Here is a 23553-nt window from a genome sequence, read left to right on the forward strand (position 1 = left end):
ACCTTGGTCAAGGAAGGAATAAAGAAAGAAATTAAAGACTTTTTAGAGTTTAATGAAAATGAAGCCACAACGTACCCAAACCTTTGGGATACAATGAAAGCATTTCTAAGAGGGAAACTCATAGCTCTGAGTGCCTCCAAGAAGAAACGGGAGAGAGCACATACTAGCAGCTTGACAACACATCTAAAAGCCCTAGAAAAAAAGGAAGCAAATTCACCCAAGAGGAGTAGACGGCAGGAAATAATCAAACTTAGGGGTGAAATCAACCAAGTGGAAACAAGAAGAACTATTCAAAGAATTAACCAAACGAGGAGTTGGTTCTTTGAGAAAATCAACAAGATAGATAAACCCTTAGCTAGACTTACTAAAGGACACAGGGACAAAATCCTAATTAACAAAATCAGAAATGAAAAGGGAGACATAACAACAGATCCTGAAGAAATCCAAAACACCATCAGATCCTTCTACAAAAGGTTATACTCAACAAAACTGGAAAACCTGGACGAAATGGACAAATTTCTGGACAGATACCAGGTACCAAAGTTGAGTCAGGATCAAGTTGACCATCTAAACAGTCCCATATCACCTAAAGAAATAGAAGCAGTTATTAATAGTCTCCCAGCCAAAAAAAGCCCAGGACCAGACGGGTTTAGTGCAGAGTTCTATCAGACCTTCAAAGAAGATCTAATTCCAGTTCTGCACAAACTATTTCACAAAATAGAAGTAGAAGGTACTCTACCCAACTCATTTTATGAAGCCACTATTACTCTGATACCTAAACCACAGAAAGATTCAACAAAGATAGAGAACTTCAGACCAATTTCTCTTATGAATATCGATGCAAAAATCCTCAATAAAATTCTTCCTAACCGAATCCAAGAACATATTAAAGCAATCATCCATCCTGACCAAGTAGGTTTTATTCCAAGAATGCAGGGATGGTTTAATATACGAAAATCCATCAATGTAATCCATTATATAAACAAACTCAAAGACAAAAACCACATGATCATCTCATTAGATGCAGAAAAAGCATTTGACAAGATTCAACACCCATTCATGATAAAAGTTTTGGAAAGATCAGGAATTCAAGGCCCATACCTAAACAGGATAAAAGCAATCTACAGCAAACCAGTAGCCAACATCAAAGTAAATGGCGAGAAGCTGGAAGCAATCCCACTAAAATCAGGGACTAGACAAGGCTGCCCACTTTCTCCCTATCTTTTCAACATAGTACTTGAAGTATTAGCCAGAGCAATTCGACAACAAAAGAAGATCAAGGGGATACAAATTGGAAAAGAGGAAGTCAAAATATCACTTTTTGCAGATGATATGATAGTACATATAAGTGACCCTAAAAATTCTACCAGAGAACCCCTAAACCTGATAAGCAGCTTCGGTGAAGTAGCTGGATATAAAATAAACTCAAACAAGTCAATGGCCTTTCTCTATACAAAGAATAAACAGGCTGAGAAAGAAATTAGGGAAACAACACCCTTCTCAATAGTCACAAATAGTATAAAATATCTTGGCGTAACTCTAACTAAGGAGGTGAAAGATCTGTATGATAAAAACTTCAAATCTCTGAAGAAAGGAATTAAAGAAGATCTCAGAAGATGGAAAGATCTCCCATGCTCATGGATTGGCAGGATCAACATTGTAAAAATGGCTATCTTGCCAAAAGCAATCTACAGATTCAATGCAATCCCCATCAAAATTCCAACTCAATTCTTCAACGAATTAGAAGGAGCAATTTGCAAATTCATCTGGAATAACAAAAAACCTAGGATAGCAAAAAGTCTTCTGAAGGATAAAAGAACCTCTGGTGGAATCACCATGCCTGACCTAAAGCTTTACTAAAGAGCAATTGTGATAAAAACTGCATGGTACTGGTATAGAAACAGACAAGTAGACCAATGGAATAGAATTGAAGACCCAGAAATGAACCCACACACCTATGGTCACTTGATCTTCGACAAGGGAGCTAAAACCATCCAGTGGAAGAAAGACAGCATTTTCAACAATTGGTGCTGGCACAACTGGTTGTTATCATGTAGAAGAATGCGAATCGATCCATACTTATCTCCTTGTACTAAGGTCAAATATAAGTGGATCAAAGAACTTCACATAAAACCAGAGACACTGAAACTTATAGAGGAGAAAGTGGGGAAAAGCCTTGAAGATATGGGCACAGGGGAAAAATTCCTGAACAGAACAGCAATGGCATGTGCTGTAAGATCGAGAATTGACAAATGGGACCTAATGAAACTCCAAAGTTTCTGCAAGGCAAAAGACACCGTCAATAAGACAAAAAGACCACCAACAGATTGGGAAAGGATCTTTACCTATCCTAAATCAGATAGGGGGCTAATATCCAACATATATAAAGAACTCAAGAAGGTGGACTTCAGAAAATCAAACAACCCCATTAAAAAATGGGGCTCAGAACTGAACAAAGAATTCTCACCTGAGGAATACCGAATGGCAGAGAAGCACCTGAAAAAATGTTCAACATCCTTAATCATCAGGGAAATGCAAATCAAAACAACCCTGAGATTCCACCTCACACCAGTCAGAATGGCTAAGATCAAAAATTCAGGTGACAGCAGATGCTGGCGTGGATGTGGAGAAAGAGGAACACTCCTCCATTGTTGGTGGGATTGCAGGCTTGTACAACCACTCTGGAAATCAGTCTGGCGGTTCCTCAGAAAATTGGACATAGTACTACCGGAGGATCCAGCAATACCTCTCCTGGGCATTTATCCAGAAGATGCCCCAACTGGTATGAAGGACACATGCTCCACTATGTTCATAGCAGCCTTGTTTATAATAGCCAGAAGCTGGAAAGAACCCAGATGCCCCTCAACAGAGGAATGGATACAGAAAATGTGGTACATGTACACAATGGAGTACTACTCAGCTATTAAAAAGAATGAATTTATGAAATTCCTAGCCAAATGGATGGACCTGGAGGGCATCATCCTGAGTGAGGTAACACATTCACAAAGGAACTCACACAATATGTACTCACTGATAAGTGGATATTAGCCCCAAACCTAGGATTCCCAAGATATAAGGTACAATTTGCTAAACACATGAAACTAAAGAAGAATGAAGACTGAAGTGTCGACACTATGCCCCTCCTTAGAATTGGGAACAAAACACCCATGGAAGGAGTTACAGAGACAAAGTTTGGAGCTGAGATGAAAGGATGGACCATGTAGAGACTGCCATATCCAGGGATCCACCCCATAATCAGCATCCAAACGCTGACACCATTGCATACCCTAGCAAGATTTTATTGAAAGGACCCAGATGTAGCTGTCTCTTGTGAGACTATGCCGGGGCCTAGCAAACACAGAAGTGGATGCTCACAGTCAGCTAATGGATGGATCACAGGGCTCCCAATGGAGGAGCTAGAGAAAGAACCCAAGGAGCTAAAGGGATCTGCAACCCTATAGGTGGAACAACATTATGAACTAACCAGTACCCCGGATCTCTTGACTCTAGCTGCATATGTAACAAAAGATGGCCTAATCGGCCATCACTGGAAAGAGAGGCCCATTGGACACGTAAACTTTGTATGCCCCAGTACATGGGAACGCCAGGGCCAAAAAGGGGGAGTGGGTGGGTAGGGGAGTGGGGGTGGGTGGGTATGGGGGACTTTTAGTATAGCATTGGAAATGTAAATGAGCTAAATACCTAATAAAAAATGGAAAAAAAAAACGACATTGTCTTCTTGCTTTGGGCATTATATTCCTTTCTGGGGAAAACGATAACAGATGAAGAATAATTTAGGAACTGTGTCATTTTTGTTTAGATTTCACATTCATGACCTGATGTGCTTAATTCATACAAGGCCATAGACTTAAATATTATGGGTTCTAGTCTGAATGTCAAATGCCTCAAAGCCTTGTGTGTTTAAACATGTACTTATGGAGCCAGGAGTGCCTTTTTGGGACGAGCTTAAAATTCTTAAAGGTGGAGCCTCCTTGGATGAAGTGAACCACTATGGAGGACCATTAGGCTTTGAAGCAGGCTGCAGGTCTGTTTACTCTCTGTCTTCTGATTATGGATTGTGATTACAATGTGACCAGCTAGAACCTGTACCTACAAATTCCTCTTCCCTGTTAGCTTGCATGTCTTCTTTAACATGATTCAGTGATTCACTATAACAAGAAGCCACAATAAATCCTTCCTCCATTTTATTGTTTCTTGCCAACTTATTTCGGCAGAGCAATGAAAAGAATTAAAACACAGCGATCCAGTATTAGATTCTGGTCATCACTTCTGTCCATTTGGAAGACCCTTGAATTGACTTTCTTACTTCCTCTACCCTCCAAGCAGAAGGAATGACCTAATGATTGCTAGGCAGTTTGTAGTGGTTTGAATACATTTGGCCCAGGAAGTGACACTCTTTGTAGGTGTGGCCTTGTTGGAGTTAGAGTGTCACTGTAGATGTGGGCTTTAAAACCCTCTTCCTAGCTGCCAGGGAGCTAGTCTTTTCCTGTTTACCCTGGGAGAAGATGTAGAACTCTCAGGTCCTGCTGAACAATGCCTGCCTGGACATCACCATGCTCTTGCCTTGATGATACTGGACTGAACCTCTGAACCTGTAAGAAAGCCCTAAATAAATGTTGTTTTTATAAGAATTGCCTTGGGCATGGTGCCTGTTCAAAGAAGTTAACCCCACACGAGGACACTGTTCATAATATGTGACCAGGAACACCATTACCTACCAGTATCAAGTTCAAAGGTGTGCACGCTGGTGACACTCCCCAAGTCATTCTCGCTGTTATCCTCATATGTGTTGTGGATTTCTGGAAGAAATTCATTGAATAACTGGATCTGACCAGCAATGGACTACCAAGACCATCTCTTTGAAGGCTGTTCTCCTTACCCAACTCATTCTCAACATCGTCATCATCCACATGATCAATATCTGGAAGAAAGTCAGGGAAGAGTTGGATGTGACCAGGAATACCAGTAACTACTACAACCAAGGTCAAGCTTTAGAGGCTGTTCTTCTTACCCAAATCATCATCAGTGCTTTCTTCAAACGTATCAATGTCTGGAAGAAAGTCAACGGAGACAGTGAGTGACTTATACCTTGGTGACTGTAGTAGGTGAAGCCACACTGCCTCACATAAAAACAAGTTCAACATCCTTTGGGTCATATCATTCACTAAGGACCACAATACCCATCTACTAGTGGCACAGAGTAACACCTTCCATATTAAAAATACTGCAAAACATCTTAATTCTTTTGACAGAGGTGATACAATCTTACTTACACAGCTCCTGTCAGTAGTAAACTAGGTCTTTGAGAGATGGCTCTAGAGATAAGAGCACTGCTCTTCCAAAGAACTAAGGTTTAATTCCCAACACTCCCATGGTGTTGAAGTTTGGAATTTTGCTATGTATTATACTGCTAAATTCTGCCCTCTGAGGACCAGTTGCCTGAAGGACATAAGAATCTGAACATAGACCCAAGTGACACTATGAGACCTTGCCCTCCAAGTTGTTCCTGATTGGTGGGTAAAGATGCCTGCAGCCTATAAGCTAAAGCATATAGCCAATAGATAAAGCCTGTTGACATATGGGCAGAATTGATATAGGCAGGACTTGGGGTTCTCCGGCCTTGGGGTCAGAGTAGAACCACAAGGACAGGGAGAAGATGGTAGAGTGAGGACGAAGCTCCCATGGGGTATGTAGACCATGGAAACATAGCCATGGTGGTAGCTTAGTGAAGATATGAGCTGCCCAGATGGAAAATGGCAAGGTATAAATTGGGCATAGAGATGCCGAAATAGATTCTAATGGCAGGAATGGTAGATATCTGCACAGATGTAGTGGTGATTGAGGCTTATTATAAATATAAAAGTTGTGTTTCTTTTCACTAGGAACTGAATGTTCAAAAGCCATGTAGAAGCCCTGGATTGAGATTAACTATTTCTACAATACCATGGTGGTTCACATCCATGTGTTTCTCCAATTCGGGAGGGTTTCATGTCCTCTCTCCCCTCCACTGGTAGGAAAAAACATGTAGTGCACCCACATACATGCAGGCAAAACACACAAAAGTTAATTGATTAATTTTAAGAATTCAAACATTATTGAATTTTCACAGTACCTTCTGTGGTGCCACAGGCCTTTTCACCTCTAAGCACACTCTTTTTCTGAGGTGTGCCACTGTATTCATGATCCTGGGCCCTTCTGAGGCCCAAACTTTTCAAGAGAGCAAAAACTGGAATGCATTCACAACAAAAACAGGTTAGTTGAATCATATAAAAGGAAGGCTGTCCATTGCTCTGTAGTTAAACTTTTGATCTCATTACTGATTTGCAAGCACATTTGTTTGATTCCCAATGTCACTTCTGGAAGATCAAGAACATCAGTGAACGCTTAAAGCCCATATAACATGGTCAGTGTACATGAGATCTCAATCCATGTGGTTGACATGAGATGGACAAAAGAGAATTTTACTGAGTGTGCAAGATGGGCAGCATCCAAATGTGAGCCATGTGAACACGGTGGAATTTGGGCAATTCCTCACTTCTCTGTTCTTGAAACTACATGACCCTACACCTTCCTAATCACCCCCATTAAACCTAAGGAGCCCGAAAGAATAAATGAACTAAAGCGAATCACTACCACTGCAAAAGGAGCTCTAAGGCCAAAGACCAGAAAAATCAGCAAGAGTCCATAGTTAGATTCAGAGACAGTGTATGTATGACACCACGTGCCAGGTCAGCAGGCAAAGGTAGTTACTTTTTAATCTTCACATAACAAGATGTTTTACAGTTTGTGCACAACATATAATATGGCCAAAAGGAAAGGGTGTTGTTAAGGGACCATCTCTACTTCCTACTTTTTTCTGAGGACACTGTAATATTTATCTTACTAGTGTGGACCAAGTTATCTGACATAAAAAAGAAACAAGGATACACTGTCCACTTTTCCAACCCTGATTTTGAATGGCCTTCAACAAAGGCTATTTCCTTTTGAAGAAATGATAGGAGCAGCCAGGTTAGTTCAAATGTGTAGCATTTGTTCACCACTGTGTTATCCCTCTCTGTGGCCTCTCAGTATAACCTTCTAAAGATCAGGCAACCACACTAGGGGAGACCTCATTACAATTCTGACTCGAAGTTAGGTTAACCTACTTGTCACCCAATGTCTGAGCCCCCAAAAGATACTTCCCCCTTCAATCAACAGACCTTGCTTAGGCCCTCAATCTGAACTGACAAGCCAAGAATTCTGGTGATCTAAAGGACTAATTTAATCGGTTATTTTTCTTCCTTGGTAACAATAGCCCTCAGTACTGTCTATGTAGCCTCAACTAAATATAGCCAAAAGAAGGCAGTGGCTTTAGTAGCTCAAAGTATGCATGGAACCTTGCTTCCTCCTTGCTCAGAGTCCAGTTTCGGCTCTACAAAATCTTCTTTCTGTACTGTACTGATGAGCAAGACACATAGTCTCATTCCTTTACCAAAGACCTCCTTCCCTAATGCCTCATTATATAAACACACCTTAAGGAAAAGGGCTTCTTAGGAATGATGACTCTCCAAAGCTGACTGCGTGTCTCCATTGACTGCATGGGCACCCCATGGTCTTTCTTACTATCCTACATGGAGACTGGCCATCACTGAGTGTGAGTACTTTGGGGGGACAAGGTCTAGATCCACTTGAGACATTTATGGTCAAAAGAATGGCTGAGAGCAGATCAATAACTTCAGGGCTGACTGGAGTTCTTAGTGGGCAGGAGCTCAGACCTGTTTGGATTTTAGACTCACGGGAATGGGTTCCATTGTGCTGAAGTATTTCATCAGTTCTCTCTAGAACCAATCATGCTGAAGTGAAACCCTGTCATTGCACACATCCACCATGTATTCTGACCAACAGTTTCCTACTGTTGGAGTGCTATGACTTAGAGTAAGGTGGACTCTTTCTTTTTGTTGCACAGTTGGTAATTGCAGTTGTCGGGCAGGGTCTGTATCACAACCTGGTCTATTCAGAAAATGCCCGAGACTGAAGATGCCATTAAATTCTTGGCCATCCTGAATCTCCTTCTGGAATGCTAGGATTACAAATCTATGTGCTAACACCCTGGTTTCCGCAGTGTTGAGTGTTCCCTAGGCCTCACACATGACAGCCTGGTATTCCAATAGCTGAGCTAAAGCAAAACAAAGCAAAGCAAAACAGAACAGAACAGAACACAACAGAACAGAACAGAACAGAACAGAACAGAACAGAACAGAACAGAACAGAACAGAACAAGACAAGACACCCTGTATCGGTACACCTGAGGTATCTGCTATAACCTGCAGCATAGAAGATACCCTCAGTGTTTGACCACTGGAAAAGCCACATTACTATTTATGTTTCTGGAAGTAAGGCTTGTTCCAGGTATATGCCGGAAAGCTGAGAATTCTGCATAATTTCTATACATGTCTTTATAGAATGAGAGCCAGATGTTATATACTGAAGTGTGATCTTTAGCCCACATATCAGGGAACATATTTAGCTCTCATACTCCCTAGGAATCCACCTTGGTCACTTATCTCCCTGTCCTGGCTGGTTCTTAGGTGGCATGGCTTGAAAAAAAATTAATCTACCATACATGGCGGAATGAGCTCTGAACTAATTAATTTAGCAAATGGGTGAACTCTGATTTCTTTCCTTCACAAAACTGACACTGTAAATTGGTTTAAAAAGTTAAGTGAAACACACATGGTCATGTCACTATACACAAAATCCCAAGGCAGCTAAGGGGAAAGAGGTAACTACAGACTCATGACCATGATTTGCCACTTAGAACAGCAGTTGTGATCTTAAACTCTACTCTAAATCCTCCTTGCCATCAGGTTGCTCTGAAAACACCTGGAAACCAGACAAAGACAATGAGTAAGTGCACAGTTCTTATCTACAGTGTGTTCTGAGAAAGCCATTCCAGAATACGTACTCCTCCTTTTCCTTGGTTGGACCTGCAAATTAGAGAAAACACTCTTAGGCCCAGATCTTACTGAGTTATGTTTGCACAGGTCTTTGGTTCTCTTGTTTTACTAGAGAACTAATACAAAAAAGTATGTATTGTTCTGTTTCATGCTGTCATAAAATACCTGAGTCTAGGTATTGTGTAATGAAACAAGTATTTCCTCACTTTTAGCTATCGAGCACGATCAAGCAAACCTATGTCTTTGTCCTGTACAAAAGCTACTTTAAAACTTGGAAGAGAAACATGTTGACAGTCTGATCTTGTGAGAATAATTTCTTCAAAGGAGTGGTTCTTCCTTCTAGTTACCTACTCAAACTTTGTGCTTTACAGAACCCACTACCTCATTGTCCCTTAACAGGCATCAGAAACATTTACCAGATCGATATTTAGGGAAACTCATTCCAAGTGTGCTAACCTTACAAATCTCTGGAGGAAAGTCAAGAGAATAAATGGAGAAAAAAAGAAAATTTTCATATACCATATGCCTGTCAGCCCTTCTACATCTTTTACTTTAAACAGGTAACTGTTTGCCCGAAGAAGAGCTTTCTGACACTCTCTGTGGAATCTGACACAATTCACAGTCTTCTCTCACACTGTTTCATGTCATGGGTGACTTGGCATAATTCCTCTACTTCCTGGGAATGTCTGCTGTTGAAGTTGTCAGCATCATCATTTGAATGCTGTATTTGTAAATATATAAAGAAATCGTGGAACTAATTTTCCTATCTCAGGAAAAGAAGGAGGCCATCTTACCACAACTAGTGACGATTTGCCATCTTCTTTTTGTGAAGCCTTCATTTTGTTCTGCTCACAGATCACTAGAGGACACAAAAGGACCCTGAGCTCATGGTACTGCTTGATATGTACCGAGGGTTCTTAGCTTGATATGGACAACAGTATATGTATTGAGCCTATATACCTAGCTTTACACATAATGTTATGGGGTATTGTATAATGATTATCCTTGTATTATTCAAATGCTGATATCTCAGCCCTTATATCTTTTCTTGCAATCTGGATATGGCATTATAATACTTATTCTAAGACTCTCCTGTCTCGATGTTGCATAAACATTGGTCCTCAGTTATCCTCAGAATGATTGGCCCAGTAACACCTGATCAGCCAGTAACTGAGCAGAGGAGAGAATAGAGCTGGACTTCTGTCCACAGTGGAGAGTGGGGAAGAGAGACAAAGAGAGAATTGGTCTCTAGGAGAGAGCCCAGAAGACACCATGAGAAAACACATGGAGCAGAGAGAGCCATAGCAATATCCAAAGGGAAGTATCTTGGGCATATTGCTTGTGAGGTAGCCAGGTTACCTTAGAGGATTAGATTAATAACTTCCCAATGACTGTGCCATAAAGCTTATTAAGTAATTCTAATAGTCCGTGTCTCAATAATTTGGGAGCTAGTAGGTTAAAGAAAACCAGCTACTTATATATTTACACTTGCACTTAGACTTGATGGATATACTGAAGAAACAAAGTTAGGCTTCTCCTATACTATCCCACAGATGGAAAAGGAAAAGCAAAGGAAGACCTGAAAAATCAATGAGGAAAAACAGCATTTTCCCTCAAAGTAATATAAAATAATTCATCTTGGATTGGGTAAACTGAAATGCATGTTAAGATTAAGTGAAAGACCTCTATCATTTCTTCAGGCTACTTTAAAGGGAAGAAAATTAACATTTCTTGACATCTGGATTTTTTTTTTATCCACCACAGATCATGATTAGCACAATGCATTCATTATAGATATGTAATTTTCAATTATTTTCAATTATCATTGTCATTATACTTGTGCATGTACATGGAATTTGTGCTAGAGAACATGTCACACATGGTACATGTGTGGGGGTCACAGAACAACTTGGAGGAGATGGCTCTCTTCTTTCACCTCTATGTAGGTTCCAGGAGTCAAGCTCAGGCCATCAGGTCCCAGTTATAAAAGGCAAGCACCTTTACCAATGGAGCTATCTCACCAGACCAAACAGACAAGTTCAATACTGATAGAGAAACATTGTTCTAGAAAAGGGAGAGTACTATGAAGCACAGGATGTAATGATGCTCAAGTATTCGCTCTTTGTTGTATAGTAATAGCTTATTTGGTGGAGACACTTAAAGTTTCCCTTACAGTGGCTCCAACTGTATTCACTGTGTAAAGCATCTTTCCAGGTTCAGACCAGAAAACTGATATTAAAGGGAGGGAGTGCAGTGATTTGGCCCCTGTTGAAGACTGAAATTTGCTAACACAGTTCCTGGTCACTTCCATATCTTCCTCACCATAATAGAATTATCCTCTTGAATTGGAAGCCAGAGTAAACACTTCCTACGTTAAAATGCTTCATGTCAGGTTATTATCTCAAAAACTGAAAGCTACTGAAATAGAATGATTGCATGTTAAGTTCTTATCATCTTTTGCCCACTGGGGAGTCTCCTGAATTGGCTTCCTCTGCCTCCCCAGCAGAAGAATCAACACAATTACTCTTAGACTCTGTCATGGAATCTGACCAGAAATGCCACTGCTTGCATGAATGCTTAGTCCTCTCACTAGAAATGGTATCCTCAGTGTTGTGATCCCCGCCATCCATACCTGGAAGACAGTCAGTGGAGACATTGACTCACACATTAGTGCCTATAGTAGGGGAAGCCACTCGCCTCACACAAGAACACTTGTCGTCCAGTGAGAACCACAATAGAAATGGATTGCAGTTCTACAGATGTACTGGGGGAACAAACTTGTCATTTTAAAAATACTGCAAAACAGCCTCATTCTTTTCCCAGAGGTGATGGAGTATAAACCTACCACTAACGTGAATAACTCAAACGAATGATTGAACTTCCACTGTACCGTTAGTGCTGCGCGCCTTTTCTGCAGACTGAAGGAGATTTATGTCAGGTTCTTTCTGGGAATGCATATCTTCACAACCCAGTCTTTTCATGACGGCAGAAACTGAAATGCATTTGCAACAACAACAAAAAGCTAGGTCAGCTGAACTGCATTAAAAGAGAGGAAACCTATCTCTTAATAATAGCTGTGTTTAAACACTGCACTTATCTGATTCAGTATTCTTGAAGATGACAGGCACCAATGATCCTTTACTGTACGTAGGACTGGTCATTCCTTACATGGATAAGCTCTAGATTCATGTGCACAAGGTAGTGTTGACAGAAGGGTAGTGTAGCAGGGTGATCAGCATACAACTCTCTTTAGGAGTCATGGGAACACAGTGAAATGGGGGCTGTTCCTCAGTTCTGCATTCTTAACACTCTGACACTACCATTTCCTGAAGCACTCACAGTATGGTTAATGAGTCTAAAAATGTAAGTAGATATAGACCCTTAAAGAATAATACTATGTCTACACAAGTGCTCTATGGTATTTGCTGGATACTTGAAGAATCAGATAGAAATCCCAGACTGGATCAACAGATGAGAGTTGCATGGCCTCAGAACAGTGGACAATGGTTGTTTATTTTCATTGTTTAGCTAACCATTGTTTTTTATCTCATGCACAACGAGTACTACCATCTTCAGTGATAGAGGCTTTCTGTACCTAATAGTTTTAATCTGAGGACACTGTATTATTACCTTTATGTCCACGAGACCAAATTCCCAGACCAATAAAACAATAAAATAGGGATGGACACTGTATTTTTAAATCACTGACAACAAAAGAGACTAATTCGTCCTAAAGAATTAATGTAAGGGACTTTGGTGAGTGGAAACCTGTGGCTCTCCTCCCCACCACCCACATGCCATCAGCTCTCTCTCAGTGACTAGACTCAGGCTCCAAGTTATTTTAGGTATCCAAATTTGAGCATCAAATCTTGTTCATGACAGTCTTGTATTCAACTAACTGAGCTGAAAACAAAACAAAACAACAACAACAAAAAACGAAACAAACAGAAAACTCAGCACACCTGAGCTTCCTCTATCTTTCTCACCCGTGAATATCTGCAGCCTGATACGTAGGAACTACCTTTGCATTCTACCACTGGAGCAGCTGTGGGGTTCCTTGAGCTCTCCATAGGCTAGACTTGTTTGGGTTTTTTTTTTTTTTATGAAGAGCTAGGACTCTTTATATTGGATACCCATGTCTTGATGAGTTCATAGATGGAAGTTATATCTAGGAATGTCACCTTTATGCCTGAATCATGGTTGGTTCTTCTGTACCAGGGTATGCTGACAAATGACTCCACCAAACACAGCTATGATGAGATTCAACTAAATAATATAGGTAAGGCATGGTCTCTCATTTTTGTTCATTTACAAAATTGGCTGAAAATTGGATTGAGCAATTGGGTTATCTTTGGGAAGAAAACACATAATTCAAATCTCACAGCAACTAGGGTAAATGAGGGAATGACATACAAATGACCATGATGACTCTCTTGGGGTATGATTGGTGGTTTTAAGCTAAATTCACAATCTTATTGCCAGAAGACTTCTTTGAAATAGTGGAAAACAAAGCATAATGAAGTGTGTACACTGTTCTTATCTAAAGTGTGTCCTAAGAAAGTAATTCCACAATACATACAGCATCTCCACCTCTTTGACCGGACCTGAAATTTAGAGAAAACACTCTTAGACCCAGATCATAATCAGTTATGTTTACACAGGTCTTTGATTTTCCAGTGTCTCTGGGAAGTGGTAAGCAGGACTGGAAAGAATAGCCAAGTCATAGATTCTATACTAGTCTGTTTTATGATAGTCTTTTGAAACACCTGAGGTTGGGTACTGTATCAATAAAATAAGGAACTCTTTACACTTTTGCCCATTTAGCCCAGGTCAGGCAAACCTATCCCTTTTTCCCCTGCTAAGAATTCCCTCAAAGCTACTTTGGAACATGGCAGGGAAACATTATGACAACCTGGTGCTGTGAGAGGAATCCCTTCTAAGGAGTGCCTCTGCAGCCCAATTATCTACTCTAACTTCATCCTTGAAGGTCTCACTGCCTCACTGTCCTTTAATGGACATCAGAATCTTCTGCCACATCAACATTTGGGGAAACTCATCCACCTGTGTTAATCTTAGAAGACACCCAGCAGAAAGGCAAGAGAACACAGGCAGAGCAGAAGAAACAGGAACTTTCCCCATACAATAGGTTGTCAGCTTCTTATACCTATGTTCATCTAATCAGGAAATAGTTTGCAGGAGAAGACCTTCCTGATATGAACTATGGCACCTGACATGACTTATACTTCCCTATCATGCTGTGTCATATCATGGGTGACTTAGTTCTTGTTCCTATGTAAATACTTAATACCCATACTGTGTGAGTGGTTTTATTACTGAGATGTGATGGTCACAAAACTAAAGTATCATGAGAGTAACCTCTCTGTCTGAGGAAAAAGAAAGCCATCTTACCTCAGTCAATGGTGGTGTTACCTGTCTTCCTGAAGCCCTTGTTTGTTCATCGTCCATTTCTATAGGAACGAAAAGAACTTTCAACCTCATGACCACTTGTCATGGTCAAGGGTTATTATACTGATATGTATACTGGACTATGGCTGTGATCTATACTGGAAGAACTATGGCTGTCCTAAACGATGGAAATAAAAGCAATATCAAATTGGTAGTTGACTTTTGGTATTAAGGTAGATTTTAATGCCTGTCTGTCACAAGTTAGAATCACATAAATAGCAAGCCTCACCTAGAGAATTGTCTTGATTGCCTTATTTAATGCCAGAAGATCCACCTGGCATTATGAGAATGCCTGCTCTGATAGCAGCCAAATGAAAAGACTGATGACAGGAGGAAGGTATTTTGCAGTGTGCTGGAGGCATGGCTTCTCCATTGCCACCATGTGGATGTGTCCTGCAGATGCTGCCATTGATTCCTGCACTGAGAAAAGAACCAGTGTTTCCAGGCCTCTCTCTGTGACAAAGGATGAATGGTTCTCCAGGAACTTTCATATGTCTATGTATATATGAAAATGAAGTTATGCCATACACACACAGACAGACAAATGTGTGTGTGTGTGTGTGTGTGTGTGTGTGTGTGTGTGTGTGTTTATAATACAACAAACATTGCGGTACCACAAGTAGCTTAGAGAAAGAGAAGTTGTAAAAATGAATTTCTCTAGCAGGCTTGGAGATAAATATAGCTGGTCGTCCCACTGGATAGAACCAAAAGTTTCTAAAGACTCCTTTGGTAGTGTGGAAAAGCAAGCCAGTAAGCATGGTCTTCCATGGTCCCTGCCTCATTTTCTGCCAATTGATTCCTGTTTGAGCACCAGCCATGAGTTTCTTGTATGATGAACTGTTATCTAGAAGTGTAAGCTAAATAAACCCTTTCCATCCCAAGCTGCTTTTGGCATTGGTGAAAAAAAAAAACCAAGGATAATTTGGTAAACACTGTAATAAATATCATGTAAATTACAAATTTCAATGACTTCTTCTGACCATTTTTAAGTCAAGAAAAATGACACTACTTTCTAGGTATTCACAAAATGTATTTTAAGCATCACAGACCAATGTTAATATATCCTGTATCCATGTATAAAATAGCAAATCTTTTTGAAAAATTACATTCTCATTATTATTATTATTATTATTATTATTATGCATATGTGTGCATATGATGTGTATGTATGGTGGTACATTTCATAGAATGTGTGTGAGTCAGAGACAAACTTTGGGGAGTTGTTTCTTTTCTTCAATTTTTATATGGGTTCTTGGAATCAAACTGAGGTCATGAATGTTGGAAAGTAAGCATGTTTACCCAGTTCAGCCATCTTGCCATCCTAGGATTGGCACATAGGATGGTAATTTTTCATACTATTGTTCAAGGTATATGAATATATCATCCAGGAGATGTAATGATACTCAAGTATTCATTCCTTGATCCACAATATCTTATTGAGTAGTGCAACATACTGATATCATTACATACTGAATCTAGCTACATAGCATATCATTTACTTTTCCCTTTGGTTTCCCTCTACCGTGTCATGACTTCTATTCATTGTGTGAAGCAGCTGCCCAGGTTCATCCAACCAACTCACAATAAATGGAGGAAGGATGGTGATGTGGCACCCATGGGCCACTGAGGATTGATAAAGGAGCTCCTCATGAGACTCTCCACAAGGGAGAGCCTTCATTTAACACTGAACTGCCGATTGATTATTATACTGCCACTCTCCCAGAATATTCAGTTCGCAGAGCTACAGAGCTTGGAAGGTCACAGTTACTCTGACTTTGAATATTACTAAAGGGTGTCTCTATTCTTAAATAGCTTTAGAGCGTGGGAAAGGAGTGACCCAGGACTCAGTGTGAGCATCACAAATGGTGAGACTTCACAATCCCTATCTCATTTGTATATTCCTATGAGATTTGAACATCAGGACAATGGTGAACTGTGACACTTCAGTAGCAAAATATGCCCTGGGCTAGGTTGCTTTGGATTCACCTTATGGTGTGTATTTCTATAGGCTGCAGAAATCTACTCATAAGATAGATGACCTGTCTGGTATAGTGGCTAAAGACCACAAGGCCTGAATTATGAGCACAGGTCAAGTTTAGAACCTGAGAATTAAGAGTCACATACTGATTCCCAGCTTGGCTACTTCACCTAAGAGCTTCAGGAGCACAGACATGTGCCTCACTATCTCTGCTGACTCCATGTGGGGCACACATGTCACAACTGAAGGACATGTGTCTTTCCTGTTAGTGTGAGATCTAATGAGCACAAGAGTGGAGTGTAGGTACTCTGACAGAGCACTGCAGTGATTGGTATTCTATGAGTTATCTCTGCTTATCCTGGAAAATATTAATTTTAGTTTCACACAGATTCAGGTTTGGCAGAATTGGATAAAAGTTTAAAAATAACTCCTTCATTGGCAAGAGTATCTATTCATTTTTTCCATTTTTATTAGGTATTTAGCTCATTTACATTTCCAATGCTATACCAAAAGTCCCCCATACACACACCCCCACTCTCCTACCCACCCACTCCCCCTTTTTGGCCCTGGCGTTCCCCTGTACTGGGGCATATAAAGTTTGCAAGTTCTATGGGCCTCTCTTTGCAGTGATGGCCGACTAGGCCATCTTTTGATACATATGCAGCTAGAGACAAGAGCTCTGGAGTACTGCTTAGTTCATATTGTTGTTCCACCTATAGGGTTGTAGTTCCCTTTAGTTCCTTGGGTGCTTTCTCTAGTTCCTCCATTGGGGGCCCTGTGGTCCATTCAATAGCTGACTGTGAGCATCCACTTCTGTGTTTGCTAGGCCCTGGCATAGTCTCACAAGAGACAGCTATATCTGGGTCCTTACAGCAAAATCTTGCTAGTGTATGCAATGGTGTCAGCGTTTGGAAGCTGATCATGGGATGGATCTCTGGATATGGCAATCACTAGATGGTCCATCCTTTCATCACACTTCCAAATTTTGTCTCTGTAACTCCTTCCATGGGTGTTTTGTTTCCTATTCTAAGAAGGGGCAAAGTATTCTTAAAATCAGTCCAGCACTGTTCCACAGAAGGTTGCACTTGCCTAACTACGGTCCATGGATTTCTTTTTGAATAAAATGAACCTCAGAACACACAATGAATTATCATGGTATATTATGATTTCCAGTATTGTAAAACAAAGAAAATTTTCCATCTTACATTATTAAGGCCTCACAGATATGAGTGCTATTCCCTCTAGATGTGGGCCAATTGTTGAAGGTTTGCAAAGCAAGAATTTTATCAAATGAGATGTTCTTAGCCCTCAAAAACATAGTAAATGGGACATATAAATCAATATTCTTTTATTGTTGATTGAGTTTTTATACAACAAATAAGTTTTTCCATTATATTTACATGTCCCTAGACAATATTTTTGTAAGATTCCAAAATTTTTCCTTGCATGAAATATGTTCATTCTGACTTGAGCTTTGTCAAAATAGAGTCCCTATTCCCTAAGCATGTTTCCCATAATTGGGGCATGAAAGAAAGAACTAAAATAATCATTAATGAAAGAAATTGGAGGATGAGGAGGCAGAGAAAAAGATTTTTGTTTACTAACATACACACACACACACACACAAACCCACTTGACCATACAACATAGTCATTTCTTTTTACTAGGAATTTGCTCTGTGGAAAAGGTTTGACAGAAAGGCAATAAAAGAAAGTGAGTCCTTGGATTTCTACTTTGTCCATACCTTATAGGGCATGACATGGGCAATCTACAGTTTTCTGTGTGTTCTGGTTTGGGTCTGCATGAGATGCTACCCCAGGAGAGCGCTGAAGCTGTAGGATGTGGGGCCTGTGCTGAGTTAGCAAGTTCCAAGGAGCATCCTTGGCTGGATGGATGGATCAGTGGTTAAGAGTACAAGGGGCAAACCTTCACTTTCTGGAGCCCGGGCCTGCTTCTGCTTATTGTGTTTCCTCCTCGGTGTGGATGCAAATAGAAAAGTGGATTCGTACAAACAAGGCTACCCACGACATCCTTGCCAATGCCAGGGATTCAAACATGACAGAAAACACTTCCTTCCTTCAGTGCTTCTTCTTAGTGCACAGCAAGGAGGAAAACAACAAAACAGAATGATCCCGTGAGAGTTGCATCATGGTGTCTCTCTGTCTGTCTGTCTGTCTAGAAGACCCTCACTCAGCATCCAACCAGTGCCATGACCTACCGGAAACGTGGTCTTTGCTTTTCAGGAAGTAGTGACTGGACAAATCGGTGTTGATATTGCCACTTATGTCTGAAAGAGAGCCAAGGGACAGAGTGACTCACACAGATCACAGATGAACACACTATGTCTCACGAAAGAACCATCTCTGCTTTCCTTTGGTTCCTTATCATGTAATCAGAACCAAAAGAGATGTCTAAATGTGGTTTTGAGTTCTGTGGTTGAACTTCTACTGGTGGGCTAGGTACATGAACAACTTCCATACTAAAACTACTGCAAGGTACCTTCATTCTTTTTATAGTGGGGATACAATATCATCCACAACTACTGATAATAAATGTAATAATTAAATTTACACAGTACCGGTTTTAGGGCCATGGGCCTCTTCTGGTAAAATCACAGTCGATGGTAGTGGTCTTATACAGCTGAGGACGGAGCAGCTAATGCCAAGTTTTCTCAGCATAGAAGCAACTGGAATGCACAAACAACAGAAACACTTACGTCCACGGGATTTATTATAGACAAACAAGACACTAAAAATTGTTCTGTCTTTAACATATGATCTCATTTCTGATTTGCAAGCACACTCGTCTGATTCAGACTGTCACCTCTGGAAAGTTATGGAAGTCAGTGTCCACTTAATAGAGATGTGGCATGGTCAGTGTAGGGGAGGTCTCAACTCACAGGACGAGAGACAATTTTCAACAGAGCTGTGTGAATGTGTGAGATAGCCAACATCCACATCACTCTGAGAGCCATGTGAACACATTGAATTCTGTGCAATTGCTCAGTTCTAACTCTCTAAATATAACAATACAGCTTCCTGGGAATGCATATTAACTCTAAGGAAGCTAAAAAGGCAAATGAAGAAAAAGTCCCTAAAAGCAAACTCTGGCACCACAAAGGTGTTCAATTGTGTTTGGGGATGCCAGAAAATCAGCTGGATGGGTATAAGGAGAAATGAATCCACCATACATGGTTATGATGAGCTTTTAACTAAGGAATGCAGGTAAAGCATAGTCTCTGATATTTTCATTGACAAAATTGACATGAGTAATTGGCATATCTTTTGGGAGAAAACACATGAAGACATTTTCTGATACAGGAAATGTCAAGGCCACTAAGGTTAATGGAGGAACAACATACACATGACCAGGATGTGTATCGGTAGCTGTTTTACCTAATTTCACAATCTTATTCATATTAGTTTGCTTTGAAAAGAATGAAAAGCCAATAGGACCACACAGACATGGTGACAGCATCCACAGGTTCAAACCAGACAAGTCCCTGGGTCTAGAGGGGAAGTGGACATGGGCTTCAGTTAATAACCAAGAATCTATCTGCAACTGGCAACCACTTACAAAGGAAAAATTAGATTTCTGCAATGGAGTCTCACTGAATATATAAACCACACTTAGGATATGCCCTGTGCCCAACAATAGAGCCAACACACACACACATGCATGCACACTAAAAAACAAAAAAATTAATAACTCAATGACATTTTTGTAGATTTTTTGGTCTCATGTTGTTTTGTTCTATCTTAATAATCTTTTTGTATATTTTGTATGTTATGGTTATTCATTCTGTGTTTCAACAGTTGTGTGTGTGTTTCTCCTGCTTTTTCTTTGTTTTATTTATTTTTATTCTTTTTTTCCTGCCTGTATGTTTTCTAAGGAGGGATTGAAAAGGGCACGGAGTTGGATGGGATGGAGGTTGAGGGAGAACTTAAAGGAAATGGGAGAGGGAAACAAGATAATTTCTCAAAAATGAAAATAAATTTGTTTCTAAGGAAATACAGAGTGGAGAACTTGACAAAAACAACGAGTAAGAGCACAGATCTTATCTACAGCGTGTCCTGAGAAAGGCATTCCAGAATACGTACAGAACCCGTACTTCCTTGTCTGGACCTGAAATTTAGAGAAAACAGTCTTAGGCCCAGATCATAATGAGATATTTGCACAGTTCTTTGGTTTTTCCAGTGTCTCAGGGAAGTGGTAACCAGGATTGGGAAGAATAGCAAAGTCAAAAGTTCTATATTAGTCTGTTGTGTGATACTCTTAGAAAATACCTGAGGCTGGGTACTGTGTGAAGAAAATAAGTAAATTTTTACACTTTTACCCATTTAGCCCAGGTCAGGCAAACCTATCCCTTTTTCCCCTGCTAAGAATTACCTTAAAGCTACTTTGGAACATGGCAGGAAAACATTATGACAACCTGTTGCTGTGAGATGAATCCCTTCTAAGGAGTGCCTCTGCAGCCCAATTATCTACTCTAACTCCATCCTTGAAAGGTCTCACTGCCTCACTGTCCTTTAATGGACAGCAGAATCTTCTGCCACATCAATATTTGGGAAACTCACTCCACCTGTATTAATCTTAGGAGACACCCAGCAGAAAGACAAGAGGACAGTTGCAGAAGAAACCGGACCTTTCCCCATACAATAACCTGTCAGCCTCTTACACATGATTTCATCTAAACTAGAAGTTGTATCATGAAAGTAATATTTCTAAGAAAAAGGAAAAGCCATCTGACCTCAGTGTCCAGTGGTGTTGCCTCCATTCGCTCCTCCCCATGCAAATCTAGGGGGCAGAAAGATCTTTCAGCTCATGACATCACTTGTCATGGGTAGGGGTTTTCATGTTGGCAGGGACAGTGACATCTGGATTTAGTCTATATGTCCTGCCTCAGTGCATATAATTAGCAAACATGGTTGAAGCTCTACAAGACCATACTCACAGCCTGGAAAAAGGAGAGCAGTGCAAGATCTCCAGTAGAAATGATATTCTCCTAAATAAGGTGAATCTAAAAGCCTTGTGACATAATCCACCTTGGATACAGTCAACACTAAATAAAGCTTGTATTAAATGGCAGATTTTTATCACCTTTCTGGAAGCTTTCAAGTCTTTCTAGATCTCTCCTAACCTCTTCCGACCTCTACAGATCAACATACACAGATTTTGTAATCATTTACCATCATCATATGTTTTTACTTTGCTCATTTATTACTGTGTATGGAGGTACACATACAAAGTGTATATGTAAGAATGCATGCTATGTAGCTTCTGTCTGGGTCAAAGGACAAGTTGTGGAGTTGATTCTCTCCTTCACCTTCATATTGATCTGAGAACTCTCACTCAGGTCCCAAGAACTGTAAGAAATATACAGCTAGCCATTGAATCATATTTCTACATATACTATAAATACTATAGCATATAGAATTTGGATCTTGACATGTACACATTGTTCAAGGAATTTAATGTACTATTAGGCACAAGATGTAATGACACTAAATTATTCACCTTTGATACACAATACATTATTGATGAGTGCAAGATACTGACATTTTTACATTTTAAAATTAACCATCACACACTTTTTCACTCCTGCTAGTTTTCCTTTACTGAGTCATCCTTTTGTGGGGTGGATGTCAATACAAACTGTTCAGTCTATGTGATGCTACTTGTACGGATATGCTTTTCAGAGTTGATCACTCATTATGCGATAATGAAGTGAGGGGTAGGAGGGAGGAGTTCATCTTTGAAAAGGACGATTTCTCCTGTTCTCTTATTCTCCAGTCTTCTACATTTCCTTTCATATTGGTCGGACTCTCCGAGATTCTCCTCTTCCATGTTAGTGTTACTATTGTATGTACTTCACACTAACTATTGAATATCAACCGTACCTTCATTAATTGCACAGGGCTTTCTTGCCATATCCACAGTTGATTTTTCAAGAACCATATTGGAGGACTCAGTGGGCCTAAGACCCACCCTTCTCTTTATAGCATTAACTGGAATGCAGTCAGAACAAAGAAGGGTCAGATCAATTGAATTTTAAAAACACACAAACAAAAAACCCAAAAAATCTAACAACTGTTATGTGTATAACATGTGATCTCAATATTGACTTTCATGCATACTTTTCTGATATAGAAACACAAGTTAACACAAGTATGGCATGGTAAGGTCTCAGTTCATGGGAATGACATAGTATTTACAGAGAATCAATGGGACACAGTGTGTGAGTTATCCATTTAGATCCATGTAAACCTAGTGAGACTTACAAGACTTCTGGGTACAGCATTGTTGGTTCTATGACACACTATAGCCCAAGCACTTACATTTAGCCTGATGAATCTTAGAAAGTAAATGAACATAAAGCCATAAAAAAAAACACCATTAGGCCTAAAGGAGTGCTCTCTGGTATCTAATGAATGCCTGAAGAGTCAGCAGGGCAGCAGTGGTTGGGTCCAGCTTCAGACCAGTAGGCAGTGGCTGTTCTTTTCATTCTTCACCTAACCATGATGTTTTATAACCTGTGAAGACTGTATAATATCACATTCAAATAGAGAAGTAGGCAAGAGGCTGTCTTCGTTCCAGTGTGACATAAGTACCCTGAAGAAAAAACTCAGAAGAATAGATGTTCTACTTTTTTTTTCCAGTTCCTAATTTAAATACTAACAATTTTCTCCAAGAGAAATGATAAGACAGAGTTTGGATAGTTCCAATGCCTCCATTTGCAATCCATGCTTACCATGCAATGACCCCACAATGACTCCGACTCCAAGCCATTCTAACACAGCTGTTATATTATAGTGTCAGGGGAGAGCATTTCCCTTGAATTGATAGATTCTGGATAAGCCTTCAAACTCAATGAACAAGACAAGAACTCTGGTGATTTGGTGATTTAATGGATGTATCTGTGTACATCACTTTCTAGATGACTACTGCCATCAACACTGTCTGTGAAGACATAACTAAGAAGTGTCCCAGAGAAGGTCAGAGCCTTCACTAAATCTGAGTATGCACCTCTCATCTGCATTCTTCCTCAACAAAGTTCAGTTTCTAAACTACAAACTCTACTATCCTTACTTCAATCCTGAACAGATATGCAGTCCTATCTGCCTTTAACAACAACAATCTGTAGTGGATGTC

At 40.1% G+C, this 23553-nt stretch overlaps 1 protein-coding gene across 8 annotated transcripts in view; it reads right to left on the bottom strand.

Annotated features, from left to right (window-relative positions):
* 4930563M21Rik (RIKEN cDNA 4930563M21 gene) overlaps nt 1-23553 on the bottom strand; it is a 63876-nt gene that overhangs the window by 6364 nt on the left and 33959 nt on the right. For 4 of the 8 annotated variants that reach the window (XM_017313674.2, XM_017313673.2, XM_017313672.2 and 1 more), the window contains 14 exons: nt 22302-22409; nt 21152-21198; nt 20502-20526; nt 18980-19087; nt 18620-18688; nt 14367-14425; nt 13537-13561; nt 11848-11949; nt 9752-9816; nt 8966-8987; nt 6134-6247; nt 5033-5071; nt 4901-4942; nt 4741-4820 (listed from right to left, as the gene is read on the bottom strand). In XM_017313674.2, coding sequence (XP_017169163.1) covers nt 4741-4820; nt 4901-4942; nt 5033-5071; nt 6134-6247; nt 8966-8987; nt 9752-9816; nt 11848-11949; nt 13537-13561; nt 14367-14425; nt 18620-18688; nt 18980-19087; nt 20502-20526; nt 21152-21198; nt 22302-22409 — 905 coding nt within the window. Of the gene's footprint in view, nt 1-4739; nt 4821-4900; nt 4943-5032; nt 5072-6133; nt 6248-8965; nt 8988-9751; nt 9817-11847; nt 11983-13536; nt 13562-14366; nt 14426-18619; nt 18689-18979; nt 19088-20501; nt 20527-21151; nt 21199-22301; nt 22410-23553 lie in introns of those variants that run through there. The other 4 variants (XM_006511524.4, XM_017313675.2, XM_017313677.2 and 1 more) reach the window with 4 other exon arrangements.

This window comes from Mus musculus, chromosome 9 (genome assembly GCF_000001635.26).
Source record: "Mus musculus strain C57BL/6J chromosome 9, GRCm38.p6 C57BL/6J".
In the NCBI taxonomy this organism is placed as follows: domain Eukaryota; kingdom Metazoa; phylum Chordata; class Mammalia; order Rodentia; family Muridae; genus Mus; species Mus musculus.